At 36.6% G+C, this 21,632-nt stretch overlaps 1 protein-coding gene across 2 annotated transcripts in view; it reads left to right on the plus strand.

Moving 5' to 3' along the window:
• Positions 1-21,632, plus strand: part of INADL (InaD-like (Drosophila)) — a 282,818-nt gene that overhangs the window by 6,086 nt on the left and 255,100 nt on the right. For both annotated transcript variants that reach the window (XM_006773216.2, XM_006773215.2), the window contains exons 5-10: positions 2,632-2,821; positions 4,831-4,959; positions 12,771-12,989; positions 14,935-15,034; positions 17,831-17,922; positions 18,978-19,140. In XM_006773216.2, coding sequence (XP_006773279.1) covers positions 2,632-2,821; positions 4,831-4,959; positions 12,771-12,989; positions 14,935-15,034; positions 17,831-17,922; positions 18,978-19,140 — 893 coding nt within the window. The remainder of the gene's footprint in view (positions 1-2,631; positions 2,822-4,830; positions 4,960-12,770; positions 12,990-14,934; positions 15,035-17,830; positions 17,923-18,977; positions 19,141-21,632) is intronic.

A 21,632-nucleotide genomic window follows, 5' to 3' on the forward strand; every position in this document is an offset into this window, starting at 1 on the left:
AACATCAATTGGTTGCCTTCTGCACATGCCCTGACTGAGGATGAACCCACAACCTTACAGTATACAGGACAATGCTCCAATCAATTGAGCTTCACCAGCCAGGGCAAATGTTGCCATTTTGAAGTGTACAGTTTAATAGTTTTTAGTGTGTTTTTAATAGTCAATCCTTTTTGTAGTTAATCCTTATGTTTCAGTCACTCTGTACTAATTAGATCTGTAATTACAAATGAGGTGAGCACGTCCAAAAAGAGGAGTTTGATACTTGAGCGAGTAAAGAACCCTGACCAAGGAGTCAGGTGGCCTCCCAGAGGCATTGGTCCTTAAAGGGACATTTGAAGGGAGACAGTGAGGTCGTCAGAGAGCAGAAGAGGAATGAAGAGACTTTCTTGACAAGTAGCCCTATCAAGTGATGAAACATATCATAACATAAATGTTACCATTTTGTTTGGACCATATAATTGGATCATGAAACATATTCCTTGTCTTTAGAATGTGGCTGAACTAGTGTGGGAGCTCAGTGCAAGACGGTGAGAGAAGGGACAGGAAAACAGGCCTGCCATGCAGGCCCTTCCACATCATATTAAATGGTCTTGGTAATCAGTTTTTCCTTTGTTCTCAGGACACTCCCCGCAGAACTGTGTTATGACTCTTAAGGTCATGGAAATCTATTATTTCTTTTTTAGGGTTTTTTTGTGGGTTTTTTTTTTTTTTTGCGTCTATTGATATGACCATGTGATTTTTGTCTTTCAATTTGTTTATGTGATGTTTCATGTTTATTGATTTGCAGATTTCTGAATGTTGTGAGGGATAGGCAAGAATTAGGCTCCCCTTGAATGGAAAGTGTAAATATATGTAGTATGGGGAGTTAAATTATAAATAATAGTAGCTGGGGATGTAAAGTACAGCAGGGGGAGTATAGTCAATAATGTTGTAATAACTATGTATGGTGCCAGGTGCCAGGTGGGTACTAGACTTATCAGGGGGATCTCTTTATAAGTTATGTAAATGTATGTCTAACCAGTATGCTGTACACCTGAACCTAATATAATATTGAGTGTCAACTGTAATTGAAAAAATTTAAAAAAAACTTTGAAAGAAATAAAAAGTAGCTGTAAAAACTAATTAATTCAACTTTTGAATGCATCAGAATCATATTTTCCAGAAACTAGAAAATCTGAATGTGAGTAAATTAAGGACCAATTTATGCCAAATTAGTTACATCCGGCTTGAAAAGATTCAAGAGCAACTCATTCACTTGGGATTAATTAAGAAATTTCTCCATTGGAGTTGGGGAAATGGAAGTGATCACATTTAAAAAGAAGTGTTTCTTTAGGACCAGGGAAAAATTCATAAGTGACATTGCTCCTTAACAAAATTTTGCTGAATCTGGTGTGACCTGAGAAAAATAAGGGCAATGTACTGGATTTTCAGAATTCAAATTTATGAATTAGAATTCTCTGTTTTGAGGTAAATTCTTTCTCTGGGAGATTTTTGTATTTTGAAGGCTAAAAATGTATTTTTTAAATGAAATAATCATGAACAAGAGTTTTTTTGTTTTTGTTTTTTCCTGTGCCTCTCTTTTTGTTGGTCAATAAACATAGATAATTAGCAAGTATTTTTGAGTTGGCATATACCAGCGCAGGAGAGCCTACAAGAATAAACCTTGAGGAATTTTGCAAGTTAGGTTTCAGGTATTACATAAGGATCTCAACTGGAGGGTTGGCACTGGGAATGAAAGAAGGGGTGGGTAGATGCAAGAGAGATACACAAGGACAAGGAAGCATTGCAGTAATAATGGGGAAGCAAGAAGAGGAAGAGTGGTAGTTGGGAGATAATCAGGTCAAATACAGTAAACCAGGACAGAGTAAATCTGAAGTAGTCTAAGGATGCATTGCATTTCAGAAATCAAAGAATGTGCTTTAATCAGGCTACTTAACTAAGACACTAAGCTTGTTCTAGGCTTCAATTTTGGGCCTATACATCATTTCTGGATCATAATAGTGCTCAGTAAATATTGACCAGTAATGCCTTTTTTTTTCAAAAGAGATTTTGCTTTTTTCTTATTAAAATTGTCCTTTTTACCTTGGTTAGCTGTTGGGAGACTGGTGCTTAGAGGGAGAGAAGAGCTCAGAAACAGACTTAGAAGTAATGTCCGAGGACTCTCAAGGAGGGTTTGGCCTCTATCGACATGCTGGTGCGGTAAAGCAAAATGAAGTACTTCACTATACTGCTAGAGAAGAGGTTATTGATGAATTTGAGAATGTAGTTTCCCCAGTGTGGTAGATGTTGAAGGCAGATTGGACAGGGTTCAGGGGTACAGGGTTCATGCAGTTAAGGGTCTGTACTTGCAAAACCTTGGCAGTGAAGCCTTATGTATTGTTTTTGCTTATTTTTCTAGCCAGATAGCTTTTAAAATGTATGTGTGTTGAGATGTATTACTAAGTTGGTTAATGAGCTAATAAATGCTTTAAAGAAAAGCACTCTAAAAAGCTCCGTTATATAATTAAATAATTTGAATATATGTACTAAGTGAAGTAGAACCATTAAAAAAACTGTTTATCTTGAATAATAGACTTTTAAAAGTCAGGATCTTGTATCACTTAAAACAAAATTTTCTTTTATTTCACCAAGGGATCAAAGGCTAAAGGAAAATGATCAAATATTGGCTATTAATCATACTCCACTGGATCAGAACATTTCCCATCAGCAAGCAATTGCATTGTTACAACAAACCACTGGATGTTTGAGTCTGGTTGTGGCCAGGCAACCAGTCCACACAAAAAGCAGTACCAGCCTAACTGATACAATTCTGCCAGAAACAGTGAGTTGCAAATTTGGAAAAATACTTACTTTTGAATTATGCCATTGCTTTTCACACCCGGGGAAGGTGTCATTTGACTTGCCATAGTTTAAGAAAGGTGATCATCCTTCCAAATGCAGCATTAGCATAGAAAATAAGGTATTTTATGGAGGGTTTTTGTTTTGTTTTATTTTTTAAATGTCCTGTGATTCTCCGTATATAAGATTATTTTTTTAGCTATAGAGGGCAAATTTAATAGTAGGTATAATTTATTTGGTAATGGAAAGAGTCTTGTGTACCTTGGTGTTATACCCAGTTAATTAATTAAGCTGAGAGTTTTTATTAGAGATTTATTATTGAGTTTTTTAAGATTTGGTTATTTATTTCACAAACATTTCTGTAAATTACATGGGGTGTTTATAACTAGATTATTGATACTGCACAATGGTAGAAGTTTATCTTTTTTTTCATGTAAGGATGAAAACAGTTCAAAAGAATAAAATTATATGTCTCTTTTGGGAATCTTTAAACTTGCTTAATAGTATTTTACAGGTTTTGGCCTGCATCTTCAGAATGCAAGCTAATAAATCTTATTTTCTTATAACACTAAGTGCTAGCTGATTTATTTAATATTCATTCATTGGTACAAAAGAAAAAATAGACTGGGTACAGTACAAGGTCACAACACATATTAATGTATAGACATTTTCCCTGTTGTAATCAGTTAAATTTATATAGCACAATTTACATAATAACAGAATGAACCAAATGGGAAATTGCTTAGCATAGTGGTTAAGAATAGGGGGCTCTGGGTCAGGTTAAAGTGAGTTCAAGTCCAGTTCTTCACTTCCTGGCTGTGTCATACTGGGCACATTTCTTGACCTCTCTATACCTCAGTTTCTTCATCTGTTACTTGGAACTAATAACAGCATCTGCTTCATAGTGGTATTGGGAAGATTAAATGAGATTGCAAGTGGAGAGCTAAGCACAGTACCTAGTATATACTTTATGAATACCAGCTGCTATTAATTCAAGCATATTTTTATGCATATTTTAGCAAATTTTGTTGTATCCCAGGTACTAGATATTGTTTCAGGCATGAAGTTATTAAATATTCCCAATATTCCTTGTTATTTTCACATTGCATAGTAACTTTCCACTTTACCTATAATAGAAAAACTAAGTGGTAAGTATGCCCTATGGATCTTGAGAGGGAGAATTTTCTTCTGCAGTTGATTTATGGGAACTTGATGTATATTTCTGATGAAAGCCTGCTAATTAGAGGGGAAATGTCATGTCTCTTAGTCTGATTTGTATAATCCTAATGCTAATATCTTCAGTTGGGCCTACCTTTCCTCTTCCTCATAGGAGTTTATTAAATTAGTCTTATTGTCTTGTGTCCTTCTCATCATTTCCTACTTCACATTGCTGCCAGATTAATCTTCCTAAACCACTGCTTTGTTCTTGTCATTCTCTCTTCTAAAAACTTCAATTATTCCCACTTGCTTATTCAAGCCCAGCTTTGCCCTTACATTTTCTTTTTTGCTTGAATGTCTTTTTTTCTCAGTAGTGCAATCAAAATGCCACCTTTTCCTTGAAGCTTTCCATAATTCTTGATTAGATTTGACTTGTCTGCACCACTTCCCCCCAGTCCTTATAATACTTTGTGATTCTTTTTCAATTCAGATAAACATATATATGTTCCTTCCAGGTGCTGGACACTGCTAGATCCTGGGCATAGACTGAGGAACTGGATGTTTCAGTTCTAGAGCTACAGTGTCTGTGACCCCATATTCTGTCTTGTATTTTAATTATTATATTTTAGTTTGTCTGTCTCCTGGATTATGAAATCCTTAAGGGCAGGGATCATATGATGATCTTTACATACCTCTTAGCCTCTAGAAAATTGTCTGGATTAATTGTATGAATGTTTAGTTTGTTGTATATCTGTTACATTAGTAATTACTGTACCGGGAAGCTAAGAATCTGTGTGTTCTACTAACACTTTGGCTCTTGCCATTAATTTGTAGGTTCGTTGGGGCCATATCGAAGATGTTGAGCTCATTAATGATGGCTCTGGATTAGGTTTTGGAATAGTTGGAGGGAAATCAAGTGGTGTGGTTGTGAGGACTATTGTTCCCGGAGGATTAGCAGACCGGGTAAGTTGATCTTTTTTGTTTTTATTTTGGTTTTATATAATTTAAATTGTATGGCTTGAAATATAACTTTATAATGTGGGTTAAAATCAGAAGGTACAGTGATTATAAATAGTTGTCTCAATTTATGCGGTAAATTTTACTTGAATTAAAAAATTTTGGCATTGTCAAACAAATGACTACACTTTATTATTTAGCACTGTTTGAACTGAAAGTGGGCCTTTTAAAAACTTACCAACTGTTTCTGCTTAGTTTTACATTGAAGAAAATATTAAATATATTTTAAAAAACCTTTAGTTTTTGGAAATGAACTTAGAAATTTGGTTATGACGCCACTTAATAATGAGCCTATATTATATAGAATGTTCATCATCACAATAATATGTAAATTTCACTGATTAAATTGCAGTTATATACACATTTATCCCTTCTAATAAACATATATAAAAATAAACTTGCTATGCAAATGCAGTTTGAGGCAAATTCAGCCGTTCCCCATTTCTAAGCCAGCTTGCTCCCCATGTTGTACTAATTGTGGAGCTACTAATATTTCTATTATACTTTTAGAATCTACCTGCATTTATTTAGAGCAGAGACCTGTCAAGGTCACTGTGTCTTGCAGAGGGTCAACAAGATCAAAGCAATTTTTTATTTTTGCTGTTAATCTTCACCAGAGGATATTTTTTTCCATTGATTTTTAGGGAGAGTGTAACGGGGGCGGGAGCAAAAGGGAGAGAGAGAGAAACATTGATGTGACAGACACATCGATTAGTTGCCTCCACACGTGCCTTGCTGGGAATCGAACTCACAACCCTTTGGTGTGCAGGCCAATGCTCTTAATCACTGAGCAACAGCAGCTATTAATACTAAGATGCTATTAGCTCTTTCACCATGTTGAAATTTGCACTGATGATACAAAAGCAGTGGCAGACTGAAACTGCTGGTTCCTTAGTGTGAAACAGGCAGTGGCATCAATCTGGACTAGCAGTCGTCTTATTCTTCTCCACCATGTGCTTGCAGCAAAAAAGAAAAAAAAAGGCCAGTTTCACTTAAGAAAGTGCAATGGCAATTATTAATTTTGTACATTTTAACCTTTAAGTGCACATGTTTTTAATATTGTGTGACAAAATGGGATGTACCATACAGCACTTCTGCCATATACTGAAGTATGATGGTTGTTTTGCCTTAAAAACATTTGTAAGACATAGTATCCACTTTTTAAATATTAAACAGCCTTTTAATCTTTAAATTTTGTTTTATTTTAAAATTTGGGCCCTTATTAAAAAATTTGAGATGCAATTAACATTCAACATTGTATAGTTTCAGGTGTACAATGTAATAATTTAATATTTATATGTGTTGTGAAATGATCACCACAGTAAGTTATCCATTACCATATATAGTTTTTTTCCTTATGAAGAGAAGTTTTAAGAGATCAACCAAAGGACTTGTATGCATGCATATAAGCATAACCAACGGACACAGACAGTAGGGAGGGTGAGGGCATGTGCTGGGAGGCGGGAGCGGACGGGGAGAGGTCAATGGGGGAAAAGGAGACATATGTAATATTTTCAACAATAAAGAATTTTTAAAAAATAAAATATATAAACAAATAAAATCTATTCTCTTAGCAACTTTGAAATATGTAGTACAATATTATTAATTAGAATCACTATGCTATATATTATATTTTGTAGCTGGAAATTTGTACCTTTTGATCTCCTTCACCCATTTTGTCTCCCCCCGCCGCCTCTGGGAACCACCCTGGAACAGTATTTTCATTTTTTGAAAGAATATCTGACAGAAAAATTATGATCATTCAGACTTGGGTATTTGACAGATGTTTTCTTGAAAATGAATGAAGTGAGCCTGTTATTTCAAGGAAAACAACTGAGAGCATTTGCTAATGATTATGAAATTTGAACTTTCAAACGCGTTAGAATTTTGGAAAATTTGTGCTTTACTGTGCGCTTGAATGTTTTCAATATTTAAAGAGTTCTGATTAGATTGTTGGTGATATTAATATTTTGTAATTAAATATGTCACTATTTGGAAGGTCTTCATAGCTCTGTGAATCAGTATTTTCTGAAGACCAATGTGTGATATGACAAAATAACATATAGGTAAAAGATCCATTCAAGATAGATCAGTAGATATGAATGAAACTGTTTGAAGGTTTCTTGGATGTATTTCCTGATTCTACATGGCAACTGTTCTTTAAGAAACCACCACTTGTGGAGCTCTGCTGTATTATCAAAGAAGAATGGGTTGAAAAGGCTGTTAAAACACGTCTCCATTTTCTAACTATGTATCTGATTGAAGCCAGATTTTTTTATATACCTCAACCAAAACAACATATTGCAACATATTGAAAGCTGAAGCAGATAGGAAAATTCAGCTGTCTTCTTTTAAGCCAGACATTGAAGAGATTTGGAAAAATAATTTAAAACACCACTCTTCTCACTAGTTTTATATAGCTTTTTAAAGAATAAAAAATATATACACCAATATCATATATATTAATGTGTTAAGTATGTAAAATCAGAGCACTGTTTTCTAATTTAGTAGATAGTAACAGATATCGAGGGAGAGATATCAAAAAGCTCTTCGAGTTTCTGAGTAATATTTGCAGTATAATTGATACATAATAAATTGCACATACATAAAGTCTACGTTTTATTAAATTTTGACATATGTATGCTGGCAAGTCTAAAATCTGTAAGTCAGGCTAGTAGGCTGGAAACTCAGGCAAGATTTGATGTTCAGTCTGAACTTTGAAATTTGTAGGGAGGTTAGCAGGTTTTCTGTTACAGTCTTTCAGCAGAATTTCTTCTCCAGGAAACCTCATTTGCTTTTGTTTGTGTGTTTGTATTGATCTCAGAGAGGAAGGGAGAGGGAGAGAGTGATAGAAACATCAATGATGAGAGAATCATTGATAGTCTGCCTCCTGCACGCCCCACACTAAGGATTGAGCCTGCAATCTAGGCATGTGCCCTGACCAGGAATGGAACCTGAGATCCTTCAGTCCATGAGCTGACACTCTAACCACTTAGCAATCTGGCCAGGGCGTCCTTAATAGTTTTTAAGAGTACAAAGGGGTTCTAAGACCAAAAAGGTTGAGAATGGTCATTTTGTGGGTCCTTAAAACACAGCCGTGGCACAAAACAGTCATCTTTGAGGATTTTTTGTAACTTGGAAAGGAATGAGAAATTGTGGAGTATTTTGAAATCCTTTTTCATATCCTTCCCGCCCTCTTTGCCAGTTTAATAGGCTTGGTTGCTGGAGTAACATTTTTCAAGATGCAAAGTGGAGCGGTTATTGTGGAAAACAAAGGGTCAATTAAATTTAGAAAACACCAAGTTAAATAAAATCAAATAGGTTCCTTACTGTAAGAATTTTCTGAGCTTTCAATATCCTAATGTGTGTTATGAATTTTCACAAGGAGAATATAATGTGCAGTTTCCCAAATTAATCCCTTTGGGACACTGTTGGGAAAAGCCCAGGTCTGATTTTTCACCCTTACTGGAAGGGATTGTCACTGTTTTAGGTCATCAAGGAGTGGGTAGGGGTGTGCCTCTCAGAGTCCTAATGGAGAAGCAAGTGTTTATGCCAGACATTGTTTTTAAGAATTATTCTCATATAATCCTTAACACAGTCATAAATCTTATTCCCAAATTATAAATATGGAAACTTAAGAAATTGCCCAAGGCTACTTAACTGGAAAATGACAAGGTCAAGATTGAGCCCGCAACTGTTTAACTCTGAAACCTGTGCTTTACTTCCTAAATCTGTTTATTCAAAGTTGGCCTTAATGTTGTTGTTTTTCCTGAGGTGCACCTATCCGGGCATGGTCATACCTACGTATCATCAGGGAATAGAGCCAGCTGTAGGCACAACAGATTCTTGACTCTTTCCTGTAGGGATTATGGTGAGACCCAAACAGCAGTATTCACTTCTCTCTTCCATTCACCTCAGCTAACGTCAGGTAGAATCTCTTCAACCGACTCTGCATTGTTGCTAAGTCTTTACAAGTCGTTGCTCATGTAGCCTGATCACAGCTTTAAAAAAATTAAATGGAATATTGCTTTTAATTAAAACATACTGAATATACAACCTTCATGGTAAGGGAATATGGATGTCTTAGGTCATTAGTTCAGATGTGATCATGATTGACCTTAAAGACATACCTACATTCTGCTGAAGGGATTAATAACTACCACTTTTTCTCAAAGAATATAAAATTGTATGACAGAAAGTTAGAAAAAGAAGTCAGTATTTTTTTATTTCAAAGGGTTTCATAAAACAGACCCTTATGTTTCATTTTGTGTACATTTAAGTCAATATGTGTAGTTAAAAAAGGATATAGAGTTGAGGGGATGCAGCAAAGAACACTAAACTGAGGTTACTGTGGCCTGAAGAGGCATCAGAATTGGATGCATTTGAGGACTTGCTTTGCTGTAAGCAAGGTACTAGCCTAAGTATTTTATATATAGTATTGAGTGTAATGCTCACAACTCAATGGGAAAGGAATTTATTCCCATTTGTTTAAGAGGGAGCTGAGATTTAGAATTGACCTCTGGCCACACAGCTTGGTCAAAGTAGAGCCAGGATTGAACTTGGGTGTGTCTGACTCCAGTGCCCTTACTCGACCTTCTGTCTACTGCCTTGAATATCATAAAGTAAATGAAATGGAAAAATATTGATTCATAAGAGTTTAGAAGCATTTATTGGAATCTATCTACAATAACCTATCAATGTAATCAGGGCCGATTCTATAGATAAGGAAAGTATATGTATAGTATCATGTAAGAGGAGCTGAAAGAAGTAACAACCTCCTATAATCTTCAGACACTCTCAAAAATCCATGGTACCTGAAGCACAGATCTTGCGAGAATTCTCTTCAGTTATGGCAAAAATTTAAAAATTTTTCAGCAGCTGGAAGTTTTTCTTAAAAAAAGTTTCTGCCCTAGCCAGCTTGGCTTAGTGGATAGAGCGTCAGCCTGCGGACTGAAGGGTCCCAGGTTCGATTCCGGCCAAGGGCACCGAAAAAAAAAAAGTTTCTAATGGGCAGTATAAAACAACTTTGTTTTGCAGAAATCTCTTTCATGTGGTCTGCAGTAATTCTAGGCAAATCAGGGACACTGAGTTACCCCCTTGTCTCCACAAGAGGACTCTTAAAACTCAGCCCCTTTAAAAGTTGTCATGAATTATTGACTCTTTGGTATGAGGCAATTATAGTATGAGTCATAATAACTATCTAGTAAACTTTAATACTAGGAAAATAATATCACCAAGCAAGGACTTGGAGGGTGGGTGTGGCCCATGCGGAATTTTCAGTCTAGAAAGGGCAAGGGCCAGCTTGAGGCCACTAAACAGCTGATTATTCCCAAGCCATTTTGTTTAAGTGAGTCTAAAAACAGATATTTCTTTATCCTTAAAAAATCAGTGGATGAGAGCTCTGGGAATTTGACTAGGGTAGGAAAGATATACTTAAATTTAGTACCTTTCTTTAATTCCTTAGGGGAAAGAGATTTTATTTTATAAGGTCACTACTTTCTGTCAATGACACGTTGCCTTTTGATCAAAGACCAGTGATAAAAGCAGCCTTGAATCAAAAGGAGTAATGATTTTATTTTTTGAGTTGTGGAATTATTTGGTGCTATTTTTTAGTTTTTGAAGAAACAGATTTGATTTCTTTATTTCTTTTATAGAGCAGGCCTGAATTCCTTTAGTTTTCAAATACTTTTGTTTATTTTTTTATTTTAGAGAGGAAGTGGGGGAGAGAGACATTGATTGGTTACCTCCCTTACACTTCCCAATCAGGGATCGAACCCCCAACCTAGATATGTGCCCTGTCCAGGAATGGAACCTGCAACCTATTGGTGAATGGGATGATGCTCCAACTCATTGAGCCACCCAGCCAGGGCATAGGTGTTCAAATATTTTTTGAATTGAAGTTATTATTAACAATAGCCGAACTTAAAATGCAAAGTTATACACACACACACACACACACACACACACAAACACACACATGCCAATAACTGCTAAATTGGATTAAAGTATATTTTACAAACTCTAAGTGATGTTATGCCAATAACTGCTAAATTCGATTAAAGTATATTTTACAAACTCTAAGTGATGTGTTAGTGCTTTCACTATAATAATGTGGTACCCAGTTATGTCAGCTCTTTTAATATTTATGCCTCCCATACTATCTTTGCCTATATGCATCATGTTTTTTCTCTTTTGAAAAAAATCTATGGGTTAATAAACATTTTTGTTGTTTGATTAGCATACACTTTGAATCTTGGCATAGCAATTTATTAGTTATCATTGATTTAGGACTTCCGTTAAAATAACAGAAAGGGCTCTAATGCCTTTTAGTTTCCTTACACATAGACAGGTTATGGAGGGAGAATGATCAGAAAATATTAATAAAATGCAATATTTGGGGATGCTGGACATAAACAAGGTAGCTGTCATTTTGTTATCTTTCCTATCAATCTAATACTATTTTTACACTTATGAATTCCCTACAACACCTGTTTTTCTGGAAGCAGAAAATGTTTGACTTTCAGTGACAGGTGCAAATTATCTCTATCATTTTAGGTTGAGTTGAGGTAAAATAGGAAAAGCAATAGTGCCGAGGAAGTGATTAAATATGACTTGTGGTGAAGTGTCCTTCTTTGGCCAAGCCAAGTATGAAAACACTTATTTGACAGATTCTTTATTCTTTTGGTCAGGACATGATTCTGTTCAAGGATGGTTCGATTCACAGAAGCTGTTTTACCCTTATTTTTCATCATGACCACTGACTTTTTCTTTAGTAGTTGTTTTATTTCAAGTTTGTTGCATTGATAATAACAGAATATCAACTTACCAGTGCTTAAAGTAGAAATCCATCAATTCTTTATCCCTTTCCCCATAATTATTTCCTCCTTGCATCTATTTCTTTTCTCTGAGTCTTTTCAGTTCTTAGGCTGACAATTTTTTTTTTCCTTCACACCCCACAACAAGCTTAGGAGAGCCTGTGGACAATTCATTAAAAATACATCTAGAACCTCACTTCTCAACACCCCAACTGCTAACCTAGTCTAAGCTATGGTTATCTCTTTCTAGATTATAGCTTTACTAACTGGTATCTCTGTTTCTATTGTTTTCTCTCCTATAGTTTTATTTTCCGCACATAGGCTTGAGTGGTCTTGTTAAAACTAAGTCAGGTAATATCACTGCTCTGCTCAAAGCACTCAAATGAGTTCCCTTCCTACTCAGTTGGAGCAGATGCACTACACTGTGACTGACCCTGGTCATGCTCTCATCTCTTCTTTGACTCCTGTGCTCTTTGCTCATTCTGTCCCAGCCACACTGACACCTGCTGTCCCTCAGACATGCCACTGACCTTGTTGGTCTTCAGAATTTGTACCTTTATGCTTCTGATCTGACCTCCTTCCTTTCTTGATGCCCAGGGCTTTCAGACCTCTTCCTTGCATATGTGGCCATTAATACCCTGGCTCTAGGCCACTGGGCATGAAATGATACCCTCAAGCAAATACCTGTTTTAGAATTTTGGTTACTCCTCCTTTTGAACTCTCCCCTGCCCCCACCCCCCCTTTTTTTCCTCTTTTGCAAGGATTTCTTTTTCTCTGTTGCCAATTCAACCATTCATTTAAATATTATATTTTATTCAGCATTTTTAGATGTCTTCTTTGCCAGCCATTTTGCCACAACGCAAAGTCTGATGAATTGCTATTAACTAGTGAAGTTAGATCATTGATTTCTCAGAATAATTTTGTTTCTTTCTTGGATTAAAGGATGGAAGACTCCAGACAGGAGACCACATCTTGAAGATTTGTGGCACAAATGTGCAGGGAATGACCAGTGAGCAAGTTGCACAAGTGCTGAGGAACTGTGGGAATTCAGTCAGGATGCTAGTTGCAAGAGACCCAGTTGGTGAAATTTCTGTAACCCCTCCGACCCCTACAGCCTTACCTGTTGCCCTGCCTGCTGTGCCTAACAGGAGCCCTAGTTCTGTGAGTACATAAATTATTCTTTCATCATAAATCAAGTACTGGGTGTGACACATTGTAAGAGTAGAAACACCTTCTACTTGAAATGCCACGCTGGTGTGAGGAGTGCCACAATGCCCACAAGTGAAGCAGCAGAAGAGCCTAATTTGGAGACACTGACAAGTTTGATTTTCATTTTTGCTGTTTCTCAGGGTTAAGTCATTCCACCTCTCTGAGCCTCAGCTACGCATCTGTAAATTGAAGAGAAATAATTCTTGCCATTTCTATTTCGTTAGATTGGTGAGGAGACATCCAGATGGTGGAGTGGAAACTAAAAACTGATCAATTGTATGACAGTTGTCACAGATAGGAACAAATTGGCCAAAGGAAGTAAACATTAATAATAATAATATTTATTATGATTAATAATAATCATTATAGTTATATAGTAACAATCATTATTATTAATTGTTGTCAAGTACCTGGAATTGTTCAGGTCATCTGAATTCCTCCCAAGAATTCTAAAAGATAGGTCTTACCATTCATTTAAAGATGAGGAAACAGAAGTCCAAATAAGTTGTTAAAGGTCATATAAAGAGTCGGTGGCAGAGCTGGGATTAGAATTCAGGTCTTCCTCGTTCATTGCAAGCTCTTTCAATTATCTCATAAGCTTTGAATCAACAAGGTAATTAGGTAAAAGGAAAGATGGTTTTTTAAAGGGTGGGGCCCGGAGGAAGAGAAAAAGAGGAGTGATTATTGTGAGAAGGAGGTTGGAAAGCCACTTTCATCTTCATCTAAAGGGGCATTTGGTGTCTTCTGTGAAGTTATTTGCCTTTGTAGTGAGGGAGCAGTGTAACTGTGGGAAGTGAGAATTTGTTGCAATCAGTTGTTTGCTTTCTACTCTTAATGTTTTGAACTGACAGCAAGGCATTATGTTTTTAGATACCTTACTCTTTTACAGAAATATCTGAAATTAGAAGACAAGTAATGAAAATAAGTTTTAGGTCAATAATTTTTGCTCACAATGACTATTACAGTAATTAGCCATTAAAATTTTTTTTTATTGATTTTAGAGGTGAAGGGAGAGGGAGAGAGAAAAACATCAGTGATGAGAGAGAATCATTGATTGGCTGCCTTCTGCACGCTCCCTACTGGGAATTGAGCCCAAAACCCAGGCATGTGCCCTGATCAGGAATTGAACTGTGACCTCCTGGTTGATAGGTTGACTCAACCACTGAGCCATCGTGGCTGGGCACAAAAATTAGTCTTACCATTTGTTTCTACAATTTTCTTTACATTTACTTCTTTCACATAGAAATTAATCCTGAATTTTTTTCAAGTTGGCTGTATTAGTTTTCTATTGTTTTGTAACAAGTAATCACAAACCTAGTGGCTTGAAACTACCCTTTGTTAGTTCACAGTTCTATAGGTCAGAAATCTGCATGGGCTTGGCTGAGCTGTCTACTTAGATTCTTACAAGGCCAAAATCAAGGTGGGGGCTGGCTGGGCTCTAAATTTGGATGCTCTGGGACAATCCATTTCCAAACCTATTTAGATTGGTGACAATGCAGTTCTTTGCAGTTGTAGGACTGAAGTCTCTTTGCAGGCTGTCAGCTAAGGGCATCTTTAAGGCCCCCTGTATTCCTTCTCACATGACCCACTCCATCTTCAAACCACGAGTCCAGTCCTTATACTTCAAATCTTTTTCACTTCCCTTTCTGCCACCAGTGGGAGAAAACTCGGCTTTCGAAGGGTGCTTGATTAGATTAGGCTCACCTGGGTAATCTCCCTTTTGCCATGTAATGTGACAAACACAGAAATAACACCAGGGGTCAAAAGTCAGGACCATCTTAGAATTCTGCCTATCATAGGTGCTAAAGAAATACTTGACAAGCCATGCACAAATTTATTATGAACGCAGTTATGTGACTAAACATTATGTATAATTACAATTATTTTTTCTTTTCAGGACAATTCTCTTTATGAAACTTACAATGTTGAGCTCATTAAAAAAGATGGACAGAGTCTTGGGATTAGAATTGTTGGCTATGTTGGAAATGCTCAGACAGGTAAATGAATCATTTCTATTTCATATTTGGAAATAGTTGTAAAGGATAGTAAGGTTTCTAGAGAGCAAAATTAAATACCTGCAAATTTTAACTCCTAGAGTGCTCTCAGTGCACTGGCCAAGGTTAAGATGGATATATTCTGAATAGTGTGACTCTTACATATTATGACATTTTACATGCGATAAAGTAAAATGACTATTGCATATGTTTCATATTATAAATGTCAAAAAGTATTACTATTATGTTTAATTACTAAAATAATAAGATAAAACAAATACTTCAATTAGGATTCTTTTCCTTTCATATAAAGGGACTACATTGTAAGAATAAATACATAGTTGGGTAGCTCAACTGGTTAGAGTTTTGTCCCGATATGTCAAAGTTACAGGTTCGGTCTCCAAAAGAATAAATACATGGCCTAAGTCTCTCTGAATAATAATACTCTCAGGGGTAGCCAGTCACAGCATGTGCCCAGGTTTCAGTCTTAATCCCCTGTAGGGGGCCTGCAGGAGGCGGCCATCGATGTTTCTCTCTCTCCCTCTCCCTTACTCTTAAATCAATTAAAAAAACATATATTTTTTTTAATTTTATTTTTTATTACAAAGGGTATTACATATGTGTCCATTTTTTCCCCGCCCTAGACAGTCCCCTAGCCTCCCCTATTCCCCAGTGTCTTATGTCCATTGGTTATGCTTATATGCATGCATACAAGTCCTTTGGTTGATCTCTTACCCCCCTACCTCCCACCCCCGAACCCTCCCTGGCCTTCCCGATGCAGTTTGACACTCTGTTTGAGGCAGCTCTGCCTCTGTATCTATTATTGTTCAAAAGTTTATAATGGTCTCAATTATCCATGAATAAGTGAGATCATGTGGTATTTTTCCTTCATTGACTGGCTTATTTCACTAAAAAAACATATTTTAAAATATTCATAATAATGTTCCCTCAATTCCTACATGCAAAGTTTTGGTAATCTTCACTGTAAGAATTACTCTATTATTAAAGGAAATTATTAGAGTAAGGAAAAATAAACCTTTTACAGATATCTTCTAGTAACATGAAAATTCAGAGTTATGAAATGTTATAGTTTTTAAAAAATAGCAAGATTAGAAAGTTAATTTTTCTGAAGTTATTTTATATACTTATAGCAGGTGGAAATATTAGAAGTGCTAATGTATTCAAAGTCCTGAATGAAATTCATGTCAGACCACCTTGTGCTATTTTAGCCTAATGAAATAACTATTTTCAAAACTAGCTTTTTCTAAGTGCCACCTTTTTTAGGTTCAGAATTTAAATGAGTTTCAAAAGAGCTAAGTGTCGCTTGTATAATAATGTTGCAAAAAAACTGTCAGTAGTTCTCACTATGCTGTCTGGTTAGAGAAATCATGGCTTGGTTCCTAAACTTTTGGCTTATCAACCTTTATTATCTGAAGTTTTCTTGTAAATCTCACACTATATATGCAGAGTAAAATGAAAGTGAGTAACAGATAGGGAACTGATAAAAATTAATGTTTATGTTACTGAATAAAGAAAAGATCATTTGACTTCTTTACCGTCAAAGTGTTTTTGGGATTGGAGGGGATGGGCAGTGGTAAATCCAAAAACTAGAACATTTGAAAACTCAATGTAGTTTTTCAAAATAATTCTCTTTATTCCATTCATTGGAAATTTTGAGCAGTTACTTTGCTTAGTTCTGGAGGAGGTAGAATAATGAACATAAGAAAAGTCTTGTCAGGGAGACAAACATGTAAATAACTCAATTACTCAATGATAAGTGAAATACAAGTTTTAATAGAGATGCAAGCATACTATCATGGTGGATAAAGGAGTCAATTGGACAGAAGGCAATGGAGAATTTACAAAGAAAGGCTTTTGTGCTAAACATGGAAAAGGAGAAGGACTTGAAACAAGGGGTGGGGTTGACAAGAAGAAAAAAAATGAAATGAGAAAAGGTCTAAAATCAAGAAAATATTTAGTGTTTTGGTGGAAGATCAAGAGTCTTGTGTGTCTGAAGTTTTGCCTTGTTGGAAGGATGAAGTAAAATAAATAAAAAAAGAAGAAGCTTGGGGAAGATTGTGATTCTGTGAAATTTACTTTTGTTATGTAGGTGATAGAAATCCATTGTGCTTATTTTTGTTCTGCAGATAATATTTTAAAATTCATTTGATATAAAAAAAATAAAAATATAAAATCATCCAGAGCTATGGATTTTCTTTGTCCAATTTCCCTCCAAGTCCTTGCCTGGCGGCATGCATATTTTTTGCATAGCTGTAATTTTTATATAGCCATATTTCCTGGTTAAATATTTTATTCCATATTATGAGGATTATTTCATGTTGCTGAGATTATTCTAGTTTTTTAAGACTGTGTGCCTCTCTTTTTTCTGTGTTTGGGGAAGCTAACATGACCAGTGAACTATGTATAGTCAGGAAGACCTGTTAGGAGACTTGTCATAGTACAGGTGAAAAACGTTGAAGGCCATGCCAAGTCCATTGAGTAGGGTGACAGACCAAGAGAAGAGGGCTCTTTGAATTACAGCTTATATTGGAGTGCATTTCCTCAAGGTTCCATTACTATTATTTTTCCAGAAATAGTCGTCAGTCAAATCATTTCAAATTCAGCTCACTTGTGAAGGTGACAGTTTGAAATAATCCATCAGTTTCTCTGCTGGTGTTCAAAATAGTATTTATCAAGCCTTCTGTCAGCCCTTTAGCTAATTAACCTCTTGATATGAATCTTGCAATCAAGGTCTAATTAGAGCTTTCTCCCTTTTTCCATATGTTTTGTGCACCTTAGGGGAAGCTTCCGGGATTTATGTGAAAAGTGTAATACCTGGCAGCGCTGCGTACCACAATGGACAAATTCAAGTGAATGACAAAATAATTGCTGTAAGTAACTGCACTGTTTAGAATTGAGTCAAGTTGGGGGGAAAAGTTATCTTTATTATAATATGTATGAGAGGGGAACGGCTTAATATAGTTTCATGATACTTTAAAAAACTAAATTTGTTAGTATAGTAAAATCTCATTAATTTGGACTCTTACGGGTCCTAAACTTGATTTTTCTTTTTTAAATGTCTGTGAAGAGTCACTTTATATTGGTAAGAAAAATATAATATATACAGATATATATTTAACTAGAGGCCCAATGCACAAAGATTCATGCAAGAATAGGCCTTCCTTCCCCTGGCTGCTGGCACTGGTTTGCCTCCGGTACCCAGGACCCGGGCCTTCACTCTGGCCACTGCCTCCTGCCTTTGTTCTGGGCTGGCGACTGCCATCTTTGTTGTGTTAATTTGCATATTCCCTCCTTATTGGCTGTGGGTGCTGCCATATTTGTTGTGAAGTGACGATCAATTTGCATATTCCATCTTTATTAGATAGGATAATAGATTCAGCATTTTTACATGCAGTCTCAGACAACCATGGGAAGTAGAAATTATGCCCATTTTATAGAGGAAAGAAGTTAAAGTTCAGAGTATGTATGTTAACAATACATTGTTGGGGTTGGCATTCCAACATAAGGCTCTCAATTTCAAATCCTGTGCTTTAACCATCCCATTATAGCAATCTGACAAGCATCAGATTTTCATAGTTTCATAAAACAAAACAAAAGTTCATAGCTGGTTATATATTTGCAGGTAGAGATCTGCTATCTAATTCACCTGAATATTTTTATGGCACTTGGAATTTTGAATAGCATCAGAAAATGAGACCCTTTACCTCTTAGGCTTAAGTTAAAATGTGTGATTTTAGGACTACAAGTTTGGATTTGTTTTCTTGTCTCTCAGGAAGTTTTTTATACTAATTTTGCATCCTTATTCAAATACTTTCTTAGGTCTAATAACTAATTATTTTGGGAATAAAATGAATTGCTTAATTTGATTCTATCTTGCCAGAATTTAAAATAGTAGCTAACTTGAAACCTGTTTAATGTCTTTTAGGTTGATGGTGTGACTATTCAGGGTTTTGCCAACCAGGATGTTGTTGAAGTATTACGTAACGCGGGGCAAGTGGTACACCTAACCCTGGTTCGTAGGAAGACATCCTCACCAGCTTCACCACTTGTTGAAGAGCCTCCACTGGTTGAACAGCCTTCAGACACAGGTAAAGGATTCCATTGTCCCTCTCCCCACTTTGTAGTATGGGTTAGAAGAACAGCTCACTGATGGAAGTTGTTCTGTGAGTCTGGGAAGGAAAAACGGCCCACCATGTGTAATGCAGTGATGGAGAAATGAATCAGCTCATCTGTCTGTGCACCGAATAGCTTCCTTTTCCTAATATAATGTGCCAGGTCAAATTTTAGAACATGAAGCCTGACTCCCATTAAGCTCTGGGAGATTCTCTAAAAGGAGATGGAAATCATTTTCTCTAAAAACTCCCAAATTTCATTCATTACTTACATTTGAATAATAAAGCATTGGCACCTTTTGTTCAGGAGCTCTCATTTGTCTAGTGCTTTGACATTTTGCAAACTTCAGATTTCATTTATTTCCAGTGATATATTTGATTCTAATCTCTCTCTATTTACCTTTTGAAATATAGCAAGAGAAAATAAAACCTGAATTTCTCTCAAGAACATTTTTATGTGTATAAAAATATTTGGTTTTTTTTTAGATTATATCAATAGTAAACGTTCCTTAGGAAACAAAAACATGATTGTATGCATGTCAATTTTTAATTATCAACTTATAAACGTATAGATCAACAAAATTCGATAATCACAGGGACACATCCAACTTACTATGAATGACTAGATATAGAACTAGTGAGAAAGGAATAATTCTATTAGAATTTATCAGGAGATGAGTACAGTTGTTTTTTTCCCTTCCTCTGAAGATATAATAAGCCTGGAAGCCTTTGCTTTCAACTGCTATTGATTTATATTAAATTGGAACTTTTTAAGTTTATGCAATAGTGGAAATTTTGCTGCTGAAAGACAGATGCCCTGTCAACTGCATTGTATGTATGAAATTTAAAATTGCTCAAATAGTACAAATTGTACAAATGCTATATTGACCTTAAAAGGTTTACATAAATATTTATATCAATATAATGGTTTTAATAGCTCTGATCTAGCCCTTGGCTTCAGTCTGCTATATCAAATAAAGTATGTCATCTGGGGATTAGCAATTCTCTTTTTTGAAAATATATTTTTATTGATTTCAGAGAGAAAGGGAGAGGGAGAGATAGAAACATCAGTGATAAGAGAGAATCATTGATCGGCTGCCTCCTGTACACCCCCCACTGGGGATGGAGCCTGCAACCTGGGCATGTGCCCTTGACTGGAATCGAACCTGGGACCCTTCAGTCCGCAGGCAGACACTCTATCCACTGAGCCAAATCAGCAAGGGCAAATTAGCAATTCTTTATTGGGCATGCCTACATTTTAAATTTGTATTGGGATAAGGTTTGGCTCTAAATCTGTACATCTTCCGCCATGGTTTGGGTGTCCTTACTGCGTGTTTCACTAGCACCCTTTGAAGAGCACTCTGTTGTACAGTTTATCACACGCCATTGTAATCACTTGTTTTTGTGTGGCCACTGTGTAGGAAGGGGAGTGGTTACAGCCTTGCCCTCTGGCCCATGTAACAAGGCTTGGTATACCTTCCACACAGCATTTAAGTCTGTTTTACTGAAATAAACTGTACAGCTTCTAGCTCTTGCACAATAGCTCCCTCTGGCATTCTAAATCCTACTTTTTCTCCTGTAAATCCTACTTTTTGTATACCTTATATAGAGGTGGGCAAAAATAGGTTTACAGTTGTGAGTATGCAAAAGTTTATTCTTATTTTATTATTTATTAATTATTGTATTATTTATGTTTTTCTTCTTATCATTGTTATTATTTCATATCCTTATGATTTACTAGAGGCCCGGTGCATGCAATTGTGCACAGGTGTGGTCCCTAGGCCTGGCTGGCGATCCAAGCGCGAGGGTCTGGGGTGGAAGGGCAGGTCCCAGCTGACCTCTGGGCCCTGGGTAGCATCTGGGCCCCTCGGCCCCCCCGTGCCCCCCTCCACCTGAGTCATCAGGCCCCGCCACCACCACTGGTTGCCATCTTCGGGGCAATCGGCAGGGTGATAGGGCCCTGCTCACACCCGCCTTGACCTGGCACCGCTCGCTCACCTGCTCCACCATCCTGCTGCGGTCCTGCTCTCATCGGGGCCCATCAGGGCCAGCAGTGCCTCCACTGCTGCCTGCTGGCAGCACCATGTTGCTGATCCCCGCCATGTTCCACACCGCCCCCTGGTGGTCAGCACACGTCGTAGTGAGAAATCGAACTCCCGGTCAAGGGGACAATTTGCAATTTGCATATTGGGCTTTTATTGTATAGGATTATATCAGTGATTTTCAACTGGTGTCCCACATGCAATACTTGACTATTTAGTCAGCAACACTGACCTCTCTTTCCTTAGATTTTTAGATAAAATAAATGACAACAGCCAAAACAGCAATAGCTGTCCAGTGTGAAGAAATCAATATTATACCTACTAGAGGCCCAGTGCACAAAATACATGCATGGGTGTGGTGTCTAGGCCTGGCTGGTGATTGAAGCACGAGCATCTGGCATGGAAGGGCAGGTCTCAGGTGACCAC

This window comes from Myotis davidii, unplaced genomic scaffold (assembly GCF_000327345.1).
Source record: "Myotis davidii unplaced genomic scaffold, ASM32734v1 scaffold205, whole genome shotgun sequence".
Taxonomy (NCBI): Eukaryota; Metazoa; Chordata; class Mammalia; order Chiroptera; family Vespertilionidae; genus Myotis; species Myotis davidii.